The 13,524-nt window shown below is 33.5% G+C and overlaps 1 protein-coding gene and 1 long non-coding RNA gene across 2 annotated transcripts; both read right to left on the bottom strand.

Moving 5' to 3' along the window:
• Positions 1 to 1,270: 1,270 nt before the first annotated feature.
• Positions 1,271 to 1,666, bottom strand: LOC135128919 (uncharacterized). Its single transcript, XR_010280468.1, has 2 exons — positions 1,592 to 1,666; positions 1,271 to 1,521 (listed from the first exon to the last, which is right to left on the bottom strand). It is a non-coding gene; the product is annotated as an uncharacterized LOC135128919 (long non-coding RNA).
• An 855-nt stretch (positions 1,667 to 2,521) lies between these two features.
• LOC135128918 (heparan sulfate glucosamine 3-O-sulfotransferase 2-like) lies at positions 2,522 to 3,134 on the bottom strand. The gene is made up of 2 exons (XM_064055997.1): positions 2,619 to 3,134; positions 2,522 to 2,559 (listed from the first exon to the last, which is right to left on the bottom strand). The coding sequence occupies exons 1-2, from the start codon at positions 2,855 to 2,857 to the stop codon at positions 2,550 to 2,552; spliced, it is 249 nt and encodes an 82-aa protein (XP_063912067.1). The 5' UTR covers positions 2,858 to 3,134; the 3' UTR covers positions 2,522 to 2,549.
• Positions 3,135 to 13,524: the final 10,390 nt, after the last annotated feature.

Raw genomic sequence — 13,524 nt, 5'->3', positions numbered from 1 at the left:
CCAAACTAACAAATTTGCAAAAGTCGCAAACACTAGTTTCGCGTAACATTCTAAACAATTTTTAGATAAAAAAAAAAACCAGCAAAACTTAAAACTGTTGTTCTTCCGTTTCGAGTCATGAGTCGAAATTGTTTAAAAAAATATGTATGAATCTTTATCAAATATGCATTATATATTCATTCTGATACAACTGAAGTTTCCGTAATAGATTTAACTTTAAGCGACTTCGTGCAATTTGCAAATCTGAAATAGCTGAAGCTTATAATTGGTATTTGCATAACGTTGAAATGTCTGTTCAGCGCAATCCTAAGAAAGTTTTCAAATTCATTCATTTGAAACAAGGTACTACCAGAATTTCTGGTAAAATGCACGATGAGGATATAACATACGAATCGGCTGAAGATATTGTTAATGCGTTTGCAAGAGTCTTTTCTGATATACAGGGTGCCGCATCCAAGTCTGGATATAGGGAATTAACATGGCAATTGGTTTTTATTTTATAATATCTCCCCAGATCACTTTAAAGCTATTATTGAGTGATGGCTTTGTGGAGGTTGAAGAGGGCTATCGACCAGTATTTTTTTCAAATCGTTGCATCGCGTTCATTTACTGTAAAAAGGTTTTAAAAATCGTATTTTGAAATTCGCGCCCGATCCGAGTTGTCGCGAAATGTTCCGTCGCACTGTCGAAGTTCGGCGATCGCGTCTTCAGATTAGCCATGCAAAATCCAAATGTCAAAGTGAAATTAGAAATTATTCTCAGAAATCAACGAACAACTCAAACTGATTTATTTTACCCGGTGTGATGATTATTGTAGGACATATTAAACGGAATAAATGCACAAATTGATCCATTCATTCGTCATAGTACGCGACCCCGTCAAACGATTCATCTCGAACTACATTCAGGCCGTATCCAAAAAGCCCGAGATGAAGACTTCGAGCAGCTGGGATTAGATGAAAAAGCGAGGGCCTGCTTGTTCTTCGACGGCTAATTTAATTAGTAGGTAATTTGGATAAATTTCACACTTTTTTTTGAATCACCAAAGATTGGAAGTCAATTGATTTTACATTCGTTAAGCAGGGATGGAATTTTTGCCGCATGGAAACATGTTCGTTACAAGAAATTTTTGAGAGAGAAATCTAGAACATTCACTCATCAACATTTTAAAATATTTTTCTGTATTACGAATGTGTTTTGGGATTCAGAAACTTGTGTATTACTGTTTTATTTGTTTATTGTGTTAACAACAACAAAAATAAAAATAATATTTCACAAAACAAAGTTACATTTATTTTCAAAGATAATAAAAATTACATAAAATCAGGTGGTGTTAACAGGTGCATGTTTGGCGCCACAATTTGAATTATGCATTTAAGAACTTTTACTAATTTGTAACTGTTGTAAGGGATGCCGTGTCATTGGCACCAATCAGATTATCTCAAGCTCTTGTACGATCCGTGGTAGAAACAATTCACTGGCTCTGATTCTTATCAGGTGGGCACGACGTCTTTTAGGGATCTTAAACAGATGGGATAGAAGAGTTTCAAAAAGCATCATGACAAAAAATTAAAGCCTGAGGACTACTCACATATGGAGTTTTACGAAGGAACGCTTGAGAAAATCTAGGCTGATGGAGAGTTTTTGAGGAACATTTGTTTTACTGAGGAATGTTCATTTGGTCTTAAGGGAAGTTATAATCGTCAGAACGATCAAATTTGAGCAATACACAATCCTCACGTGGTCGATGACCATCGTTATCAATGGCGTGCAACTGTCAATGTGTGACTGGGGCTTCTAGGACATCATGTCATTGCACCTTTTTTCATCGAATCTGGATTGAATGCTCAGAAGTAGGACAATATCAGCAAATACTTCCTAGGATTCGAAGGGTGCGGCATCTGCAGCAGATCTTTTACATGCAGGATCAAATCTCCAGCCATACAACTCGCACAAATGTTGTTTATTTGAACCAGTATTTTCCCGCAATATTGGAATGGAAAGTTTTCACTGCCCCATTGGCCTGTGCATTCGCCAGATCTAAACCCCTGGCAATTTGTTCTTTGGAGATTTCTTCACGAGCATCTGTATTCGAACAATACGAGCTATACAAACAGAGACGCGCTGAAACAAGCAATCCAGCAATATTGTCTTCAGATTTCAACTCAAATGCTAATCAACACGCGTAGGAGTTTTGAAGATTGGCATACTTACTGTACGGCTGCTGAGAGCAGTCTTTTTGAGCAATTCTTGAAAATAGTGCAATACTTCTCCAGATTCGTACAATATTTCATTACTTCATTCATCAACAATTGTTAAGTTTTGTTATTTGTAGTTATCTAAATGGTTCATTAAAAGGTTCTCTTCAAAAGCGCCAGCTCTTTTGATGGTAAATCTTATCATCACACAATAAGAAAAGCGGGCCCTCGCTTTTTCATCTACTAGCAGTAGAACATGGCATTTTAATGAGATTTTAGTAATAAAGACTCGACCAGCACCACCAACATAACCTAATAAAACATTTTGTGCAGTTTGTGCATTTATTCCGTTTAAATTGACCTACAATAATAATCGTTATATTGGATAAAATAATTCAATTTGAGTCGTTCAGTGATTACTGAGTGAGGCAGCGCGAGTACATCCCTAGCTTCTTCTTCTTCGTCTTTTCGGTACGAATGTACATTCCTAGCTTGAAGGGCTCCCAGGACATGTCAGAATGCTGTCGATGGGGTTTACAGGAAGACCAGCTGCTCGAAGTCTTCATCTCGGGCTTTTTGGATACAGCCTGAGTGTAGTTCGAGATGAATCGTTTGACGGGTTCGCGCACTATGACGAATGAATGGATCAATTTGTGCATTTATTCCGTTTAATTTGTCCTACAATAATCATCACACCGGATAAAATAAATCAGTTTGAGTTCTTCGTTGATTTCTGAGAATAATTTCTAATTTCACTTTGACATTTGCATTTTGCATGGCTAATCTGAAGACGCGATCGCCGAACTTCGACAGTGCGACGGAACATTTCGCGACAACTCGGATCGGGCGCGAATTTCAAAATACGATTTTTAAAACCTTTTTACAGTAAATGAACGCGATGCAACGATTTGAAAAAAATACTGGCCGATAGCCCTCTTCGACCTCCACAAAGGCATCACTCAGTAATAGCTTTAAAGTGATCTGGGGAGATATTATAAAATAAAAACCAACTTGCCATGTTAATTCCCTATGTCCAGACTTGGATGCGGCACCCTGTATACCGTCCTTCGTCAGACCTATCAGTTAATGGTATTCATAGTAACCTACCAAGTTTTAAACTTATACCCATCTCCGAAGAGCTTCTTAAAATAATGTCAACCTTCCCCATCAAAAACACTGCAGGTAAAGATCAAATTCCAAGTTTTCTTATTCATGATATTAGATTTGCGTTAGTTAAACCTTTAGTTTTGATCATTAATAAAGGAATATCCACTTCTACTTTTCCAGTTAGGTGAAAACGAGCTAAGATAATTCCGATCCACAAAAACAATGAACAGTGGCACCGTCCAATCTCAATATTGTCCAACTTTGCTAAGATCTTTGAGCAAGTTATATATAAATCAATTTTTAATAATATTCAATCCTACATTTCACCTTATCAACATGGGTTTATAACTGGACGATCAACAGATACCAATCTTGTGACAATTACCCAGTTTATATGTGAAGAATTAGATAATAACGGCCAAGTTGATGTGGTTTACACAGACTTTTCAAGCGTCTTCGATATTGTGGATCATCGAATTCTTTTAGATAAACTTAGTTCCTTCGGTTTTGCTCAATCATTCCAGGCCCTTATAATGTCATATTTATCAGATCGAATTAATTATGTCTCCTACAATAGTTATAAGTCACAAGAATATGTCTCAACATCAGGCGTACCTCAGGGGTCTAATCTTGAACCACTGTTATCCATATTGTTCATTGATGATCTTCTTAGATCATCAATGTCATGCACTTGCCTATGCTGATAATTTGAAGATTTACTCTAGAATTTCGTGTGTGAATGATGTTAATTATCTGCAGCACAACTTGAATAAGATTGTACTTTGGACTCTTCGTAATAAGCTAAAATTAAATATTGCCAAATGTCGTATAGTTTCGTACACTCGTAAAAAACATAGTGTTCCTTCTTCTTATAAAATCAATGGCGTACCATTATCCAAAGAATCCTTGGAATACTATTTGACAGTAATATGACTTTCGTAAATCATATTGAGAGTATTGCCTCTGCTGCTTCTAAGATTTTAGGCTTCATTATGCGAACAATTTTGTCCTTCAAGATTGTCGGCAGTTATCCCCCACGTGGTACGGACTATAATCTACTTCTAGGTACACACAATCTTGAATCGTTAGCCTTTCGAAGAAGACGACTTGCTGCCAGATTTATTTGGAAGATTATACATGGTAGGTTGGACTGCAGTGACATCGTTAAGGTTTCATGTTCCTCGTCCAACTGCTCGTCATGCTGTTACATTTAGAATTCCAACTGAGAGGACGAATTTACTCAAAAAAGCACCCTTAACAACCATGTGTCGGGAGGCTAATAATTTTTATTTGGATATTTTTCACTAGCAGCGAGTAATTTTATTAAATATTATTAATATTATTTTACTTATATTTATTTATTTATTTTTACTTTCCATGTACAATTTATTATGTAGTTAGTTATTATTATTAGTATTGTACCCAGTATTGATTTATGTATATGTGTATTTTTACTTCCCGAGCGTAAGCAAAGGAAGTATTGTAATCGAGTCCGTCGGCCGACTCTCTACTTTTACGTTTTCTCGATCTTTCATGACCCCTAGAAGACGAAGAAATAGGTCTCCCATTTCCGTCTGTCTGTCCGTCTGTCCGTCTGTCCGTCTGTCCGTCTGTCCGTCTGTCCGTCCGTCTGTCCGTCTGTCCGTCTGTTGTCATGGATTTTTATTAGACAGATAATCTCCGAAAGTACTCGACCGATTGTTGTGAAATTTTGTACTTATATTAAGAATATCATGTAGATGGTAAAACGCTAACCAAAATTTGTCGAATCATCCCCACCACTAAAGCGATGACGTCACTTCAAAATTGTACATAGTAAATGGGTTTTCAATTGTATAAAATAACATAGTCCTACACATGTAGTTTACAACTCTGAATCGACTTTTCACCCGAAACGTCCAGATTTTTGGAAAAAAAATCAAAATTATAAAACAACATTTTGAAATTTAATTTTTAATCTGCTAACCAGAATGCTTTGAAATGTTGCAGATGTTTTAAGGCTATAAAGAGCATCATAAATCTTTAGTCAAAAAATATTTGCTTATCCCCTCCAAAAACTTGATGACGTCAGCTCAAAAGTTTGTGGAATAAATCATATCTAAAATGTACAAAATATGATGAGTCTGTACTTGTGAACTATCACTCCATTAATATTTTTTGGATTTGCATATACAGGGTGACTCAAAAAAATTAATGAATGCGTAAATATATTTTATTGATTTAATCAGGAACTACAAAACCGAATGCTCTGAAATCTTGCAGATGTTTTAAGGTCATAAAGAGCATAATAAATGTTTAGTCAAAATATATTTGCTTATCCCCTCCAAAAACTTGATGACGTCAGCTCGAAAGTTTGCCGAATAAATCATATCTAAAATGTACAAAATATGATGAGCCTGTACTTGTCATTTATCACTCCATTCATATTTTTTGGATTTGCATATACAGAGTGACTCAAAAAAATTAATGAATGCGTAAATTTATTTTATTGATTTAATCAGGAACTACAAAACCGAATGCTTTGAAATCTTGCAGATGTTTTAAGGTTATAAAGAGCATAATAAATTTTTAGTCAAAATATATTTGGTTATCTTCTACAAAAAACTGATGACGTCAGCTCAAAAGTTTTCCGAATAAATCGTATCTAAAATGTACAAAATATGATGAGTCTGTACTTGTGATTTATCATTCCATTCATATTTTTGGATTTGCATATGCAGGGTGACTCAAAAAAATTAATGAAGGCGTGAATTTATTTTATCGATTTAATCAGGAATTACAAAACCGAATGCTTTGAAATCTTGGGAATATTTTAAAGTTATTATAAGCATGGTAAACTTTTGTTCAAAATGTATTTGTTCATCCCTCCTAAAAAAATTGATGACGTCACCCTTAAATTTTGCTGAATAAATCCTATCTAAAATGCAAAAAATACGATGAGTTTGTACTTGTGATTTATCATTCCATTCATATTTTTTAGATTTTCTTAAGAGGTGGTTCAGAAAAATTAATGAAGTCAATTTATTTTATTGATTAAATTAAAGGCAACACTTATTATTAGTATTACACCCCAACCAACCCAATTTGGTAGACACAAAATTTGTTAAAGGAAAAACTCGGTTGAAACATAAGGGTAGCACGCTTATTTACATCGACTTTAACATTACAGACCTGCATTTGTTTTATGCGTTCACTTGATTCCGCGAATGTGAAATAGACATGTTTATAATCAACCAATTGTGAATTTCACCGTCAAGAATTAAAATAAAACCCAATGTTTTATATAATAAGCGGAAGTCGAAGCAATAAAACCGACGGTCGTTTTGTTTACAGTTTCTGTGTTTGGCTCTCACGTATGCTGTTACGCCTGTCATCTTAAATTAACAATGTTTATACATACACGATTTTCAGTTGCCTCTGATACGTAGGTATACGTGAGTAAATTGTTTCGTTATTTTATTGATTATTACAAATCAATATTCAAACGACCCAATTCATTTTCCCGAAAATTTGAGAATATAATAATTTTATTCTTAGTATTACACTACATCTATCCCAACTGATATACGTGTCCTTGCAAAAATGTTGATGACGTCATCGCAATTTTTTTTTAAATTCCCACTACAAAAATGTAATGAGAAAAAAAACACAATAGGCATGCAGTCGTCAAGTTTCCGACAGCGAGGGAAGTACTGTCTAAACTCTTTAGACCAATTTTTTATAATTGTCCTGTAAGTGGGTGAAGAACCTGTTGGGCAATAAAGTCATTATTAATATTATTATTAACGGTTTTCCCTTAACACCAATTTTCTTTCTCGAGATCGCGAAAAACAAACTAAAACTCAAAGTTGTTGACGTACTTCTAAAATAAAACTGAAAAATTATGTAGTTCTAGAAAGAATTGAGTGTAAAAATGAGTAAAAAGTGCAAACGAAACGAAAGACCCCGCTAAAGACAAATGAACTATAAGAAACGAAAATCAAAACTGAGAACGGCACTCCAGCGACGACGAGGGGTGTACGTCACTGACAAAAACCAAGGGGCGGCTGGTGCCGGGGGGCACAAGGGCACGTGCCCCCTCAAAATTACAACGTCTACAAACACACTGGACATGGTAAAATAGTGATTTTCAGTATTTAAAAAAAATTCCAGAAATTTGTGTCATAATTATCAAAACGATTTTTTTTTATCTCTCTCCACTTGTATAAAATGTATCAAAACTTACATCCATATAGATCTAAAGACGTGTCTTGGGTATTTGATATGTTATTTCTGATGAAATGCTGATAAAAGCCGGGCACAGAGACCGAGAATCATGGCTGATTTAGATGTTTTGTTTATACCGCTGTCATGGAAAACGCACGTCCTCACAACTGGACTGCGGACGCATTCCAACCGTGCTCTGCAGGATTGAGTTACTAACTCGGGTTTTAATTTTCATTCTACGCAAACACGTATGATAAATATTCTTGTATAATATCGGTAATACAGATATTCGGAAACAACTACACACCGCCTATATTAATAAATATTCGGGCACATAACGCAAGGGTCGACAAAAATCGCCATATATTACGCCGATTGATAATGTGCATAAAATTTTATGGAGTGTTTGAACTTGCTTTACGTGGACATGACGGAAGTAGGGAATCACAAAATCCAGGTATATTTCGAGGTCTGATTAATTTTACGGCTGAATTGGACTCTGCTTTATCAATCATTTGAAAGAAGCAACGGTTTTTAAAGAAACGCCTAAAACTGTTCAAAATGAACTTTTTGATGCCATGAACGTAAAATTTTAACCGAAGGCAAAAAGGTATGTGGAGAAATCCCTTTTTATTTTTATTGAATGTGTTTTTGTATTTATTTCCGTCACACAATTTCGTCTACTATTTAGTAATAACAACCTGTTTTATATCTTCATAATTAAAAAATATAACTCATCAATCAAATTGTGTCCCCCCATTTCAAAAGGTCACAGGCCCGGAACTGCAAAAACCACTCCTTAATTTTAAAAGTGTACTCGTTTGGACACAAATCTGGCATCTGCTCAACTATATTGGTATATTTTTCTAAGAAGATTGTGCAAACTTTATCATCAATTCATCATTCAACAGCCAATCAAGTGCATCGGTCTAGTATCACACTTTCTAGGTATTCTGATGAGACTAACGGGTTATTCTTCAAACCGATCCCAGTTTAAAACGGGTTAATCATCGGATCTGCGACAGATTTTCCATTCACGCAAAAAAAATCTTGTTCAATGCGTTTTATAAGTTTTATTTTCAGCCGGTTATATTTATTGAGAAAATGTATTATTTATTTTTATTCTGCTCCTGAAACACCATCCACCAGCTTGGTGAAAGTGAATGATTTTCTTTGTGACGCTTTGTCTCTCCATTTAATGTTAAACAGAGTTTCTTAAACGAATAATACCAAAATCACCTCCGCCAAACAAAGTTGAGTGAACCCATGGGAGGTATAGCTTTATGCATGGCATATAATTTATTGTATGGTCTCTTAATCAAACCCCCTGAGAATTGCCGAACAAGACCTTTCGTTATTATACTATAAGTCTAGGGTTTGTGAAATTCATCCCGTCCTATAATAAATCTTTTAAGTCGGGTTGTAAAATCTGCATGGTAAAATTCGGTCTTTGTTATCTGACCACAAAACTTGTCAAGTGACTGAAAAATTGAAGTAATATTAATTTAAATACGACGGTAAACGTTAAAAGATAAATAGAATGCAACAAATATGTAAATACTGCATGAATACGGAATGAATGGCAGTTACGTAGCCATATAAAAACAAAATAGCTTTAGAATTTACAGGGTAGTTAAGATTTATTGTGTATCCAGGAACCGGAAAAATAAAGGCCAATCTAAGTAATGCACTGAGCAGGAAAGCTCCAATCTACCGTATAAATAGCTAGAATATTACACTTGTTAGATTCGAGTTACATCCACACTGATATGAACAAGTGCAGAAATTACACGTATCTCGTGAATCAAAAAATGCACTCGCGGGCAAGCTAAGTGCAAAAATATAATCGATTAATAGATAGTAATTTTCTAAATAAAAATAATTTAGAATTAATTGCAAACAACAAATTATTCTATGAGTAATTATACAAAACGTCTATAAATGATTCATACATCGCAATACCTCTACAAAACCGTTAAGTTGCATTTATAGGACTATCAACATTTTTTGTGGCTTATTTAAATTTTGATTAATAAATAAAACTGTGTGTATAAACATATTTTCTTATAAGCAAAATTCTTTAATTTAAAAAAAAATAAATTTTCGAACCTGTGCTGAATGCTGAATACACTCTGTATATGAAACAATGGAATGGATAAATTTTGTTTTGGTTTTTCTCGTATCTTGATATTTCAGTATTTATCTAAATTTATGCAGACACAACTTTACTGCTTTCTGAAGCCCAAACAACTGTATTCGCATTTTAGAGTGTATTCCTTCAATTAATTATTATTAATTTACTGAATTTACCTTTTTTTTTGTAAAGATAAAAAAAAAACATTCGAACGTTTGTAATACAAATAGGTATTATGATGACTTTTCTCTATTCTCCGAGTTTAAGGGTCCCTAGTCGTCGCCTGCAAAATCGGTTTCAGTGAGAAGAATTATTTTTTGTAACTATGCAACCCAAAATACGGATCAACGGCAGGTAGCGACCCAAGAGAGGAGAGATTATGGTCACTGTAGGGAGTCCGTCATAAAATGCAAATCGGTAAACAACACCAGATAAGCTTATTTATTTTTAAATGAAGGGTACATGGAATTAACCATCGAAATCCATTTGTATGTATTTTGAAAGAAATTGAGTTGAAAGTTTAAAATGCTGCGGAAAATAGATTGAGAAACTCACAAGGTTCAGTCTAACACAACTTTTTATTTTCTTTATAATGTTTTAAAAATATATAAAACAGACTGTTTATGTTCAAATATAACAGCAAAAAAAACTGGTGGAAAGTTGTTTCGACAGAACTTCCCTCGCACCTAAAATACAATGAAACATATCCAGCATTTTCGACTTAAATTTTTACTTTAGGCACACAATTTTGTGATGAAATCATCAACATTTTGCAAGGACACGTAAATCAATGTGGATTAGACTAAAAATAACAGTATTCCAAAAATTTCTGGGAAAATGGAGGGAGTCGAGACTGATTTAATCAATAGAATAAATTGACTCATTCATTAATTTTTTTGAGCCACCTAGGTATATAAGCAAATCTAAAAAAATATGAATGCAATGATAAATTACAAGTAAAAACTCATCATATTTTGCACATTTTTAGTAGAATTTATTCAGCAAAATTTTGAGATGACGTTATCAATTTTTAGTAGCATAATCCTGAACTTGTGGTTTATAAATACATTATTGAGATTTTTCCGCTTCTCGGTTTTTCGATTTTTCAACTTTTGATGTTTCAGTTTTAGTATTTTAATTTTTGACATTTTCAATTTTTCCATTCTTCAAATTTTCGATTTCTCCATTTTCTTATTTTTCGATTTCTCAATTGTCCGATGTTTCACTGACACGATTTCGCAATTTTTCAACTTTTCGATATTTTAATTTTTCAATTTTTAAAATTCTAGATTTTTCGATTTCTAGAGTTTTCAGTTCTTCTATGCATATTTCAGTTTTTCAATTTTCGGAATTCATTAAATTTCTGATTTTCCATTTTTTTTTAATTTTTCGATTTTCCAGTTTTTCGATGTTTCGATTTTTCAATTATACGATTGTTCAATTTCTCGATTTCTAAATTTTAGATTTTCCAATTTTATTTATTTTTTCATGTTTGGACGATTTATTATTGCTAAAAATAAAAGTAAAAAATAACTACCAAAATTGTGACTAAAAATATGTAAAAATGAATAGAAAATAGAACACATTGCTGCTAAAACATAAAAATAATTGTACTTTCCCAAAAAAATCTATTGCATGATTACTGTTCTACTAGTATTGTTAATTTAGGACGTTAATATCAAACGCAGTGAAAGTATTAATTCTTAGTTAAACAAAAAAATAGTTGAGTGTCAAAATCGAGTGAAACATGTGAGACGTGTGTAAACAAAAGCATCTAAATAACAACTATTTTCCGCAGAATTTCTGGAGGCTTATAGAGTCGACATTGGCCTGAGCGCGCTCCGATCTGTGGATCATACAAGTTCTTGGGCGACGATGTATCTAACGAGGCAGTTGAAATACCTGATATGTCACAGCGCAAAAAGTATTTCTCAAAAAACTTTCAAACGTTGATGTCTTTTTAATCGAACAAAACACAATTGGCGAACGCAATAATCCAGAATGGTGCGCAGAAAAATCCTTTAGACTAACCGAACGTTATTTTGGTAAAATTTCCAAAATGAGAGAACAAGTAACACGGCTAATCCTCCTGTACTGTGAAAAATATTTTACATCTTTGCAAATCTAGTTCAGCATGTACTCTCTCAAAATCTTTGTATAGAAAATGAAGCAAGGGCAACTGAAGCATTTTGTAGTAACACCAAACTGACAATAAGACAATGCGGTTTGTACATTTTTAGCGGCATCGCCAGACGGCTTAATAAACAAAAACCCTATCGTAGAAATATATAAAATGTCCAATTTAAATAATGCTTAATTCAACGAGATGATAAATTTTGGAAAAATAATATGATAGAGCCCTAGAAAAACTTTATTTATATGCCTTACTTCCGGAGAGAGTAGATTCTCGTTATTAAACAAGTCAACCCATTAGACAAATTGTAAAAAAAAAATTGTACAATTAAAATTTTTTATTTGCATTCGCGTCATGTGTAGTTCATATTAATCTTTTGCCCTTTTAGTATAAACACACACAGGAATAAATAGTAATATTCGAATAGGTTTACTGGAGATATCACGTAAAGAACGTGCCTATAATACTCTACCTCATAGGTGGTGCGGAAAAGAGTATCAAAAAATTAAATTTAAATAAATATGATTGTTCAGGTAAATAAGTGGTTAGTGAAGTGATGAGAATCTAAATCTTGTCAGTTTTGTATATTGATTAATATATAAAATGACAGATTAATAAAAAATATTTGAATAATTTTTTCAAAGAAAATATTTTAGTAGAATATATAAAATTATAAAAATTTGCATACTTTTAAATCAAATTATGTCAGCAATGAAAGAAGTCGACTTGTAAAAGAGTTTCAACAATATTGGTCAGCCAAGAGTATTTATGAGTTTTATGACCTAAAGTACCTGGACTGATTACCTGAAAGAATCGGTCGGCAAGGCTCCCTGCTGTGTAAAACTCAACCATTTATGGAAACGAATCATTTATTGAAATGGAAAACTTTGTAAATATGGTTGCCTAGTTTCACTTTATTTTCATTAGTCAGTATTTTTTTAAAAAGCAAATATTTTGATAAATATAAATTTTAAACAAAAATGATCGGGTCTTCCCCATAGAGCTCAATGTTGTCTTTGCACTGATATAAAAGTTGAAGCGAAAAATGCTCTCTCCTCGTCTAAAAATGAAAATTCCTTCGAAGAATGAACGATTAATTAAACACTAAACAATCACTTATTTTAAAAAATATTGTGTCTTCCCCAGAGATTTAGACATAATCTATCAATTGAAATGTCGATCTTTTTTTCAAAATAAAATTAAAATCTATTTAGCTCATTTTTCGGTCTGCTACTGGGCACCCTTAAGAGAAATTAAATACATCGTGCTTTAAAGAACAAAATAATCTATTATATATGGACTACTTCTGAGAAAATTGCAAACCTGTTTAAATCGATGTATAAATAGTTATTTATGCAACTAGTGAGTAAAGTGTATCTTTTTCTTACGAGAAGGAAAATTTGCCGCACGAACCGAAGGCGAGTGCGCAAATCCGCCGAGTAAAAAAAAGCCACTTTACTCACGAGTCGCATACAATAGTATTTAACATTACTAGCATGGTAAAAGGGTTTTTACTGGCGAACAAAAGGATATGACTGGCGAGCCGCAGGCGAGCCAATCACCTTCTGGAGCCAGTAAAAACCCGTTACCTTGCGTGTATTGTTCAATATTTTATTTGTTTCTCACTTGTAAATAACTATTATAAATTATTAAAACCTCTAGAAGGTCCAATATTTGAAGAAACATCATATGAGCTTTAGACGTATTGCCTTGGAAACGCACGTCAGCATCGCACTAGTCATAGC

This window comes from Zophobas morio, unplaced genomic scaffold (genome assembly GCF_036711695.1).
Source record: "Zophobas morio isolate AGI-343-1 ecotype UQ-CSIRO unplaced genomic scaffold, CSIRO_AGI_Zmor_V1 ptg000014l, whole genome shotgun sequence".
NCBI classification, from domain to species: Eukaryota; Metazoa; Arthropoda; class Insecta; order Coleoptera; family Tenebrionidae; genus Zophobas; species Zophobas morio.
The sequence above is the reverse complement of the archived record's forward strand: the minus strand, read 5'-3'. Positions and strand labels throughout refer to the sequence as shown.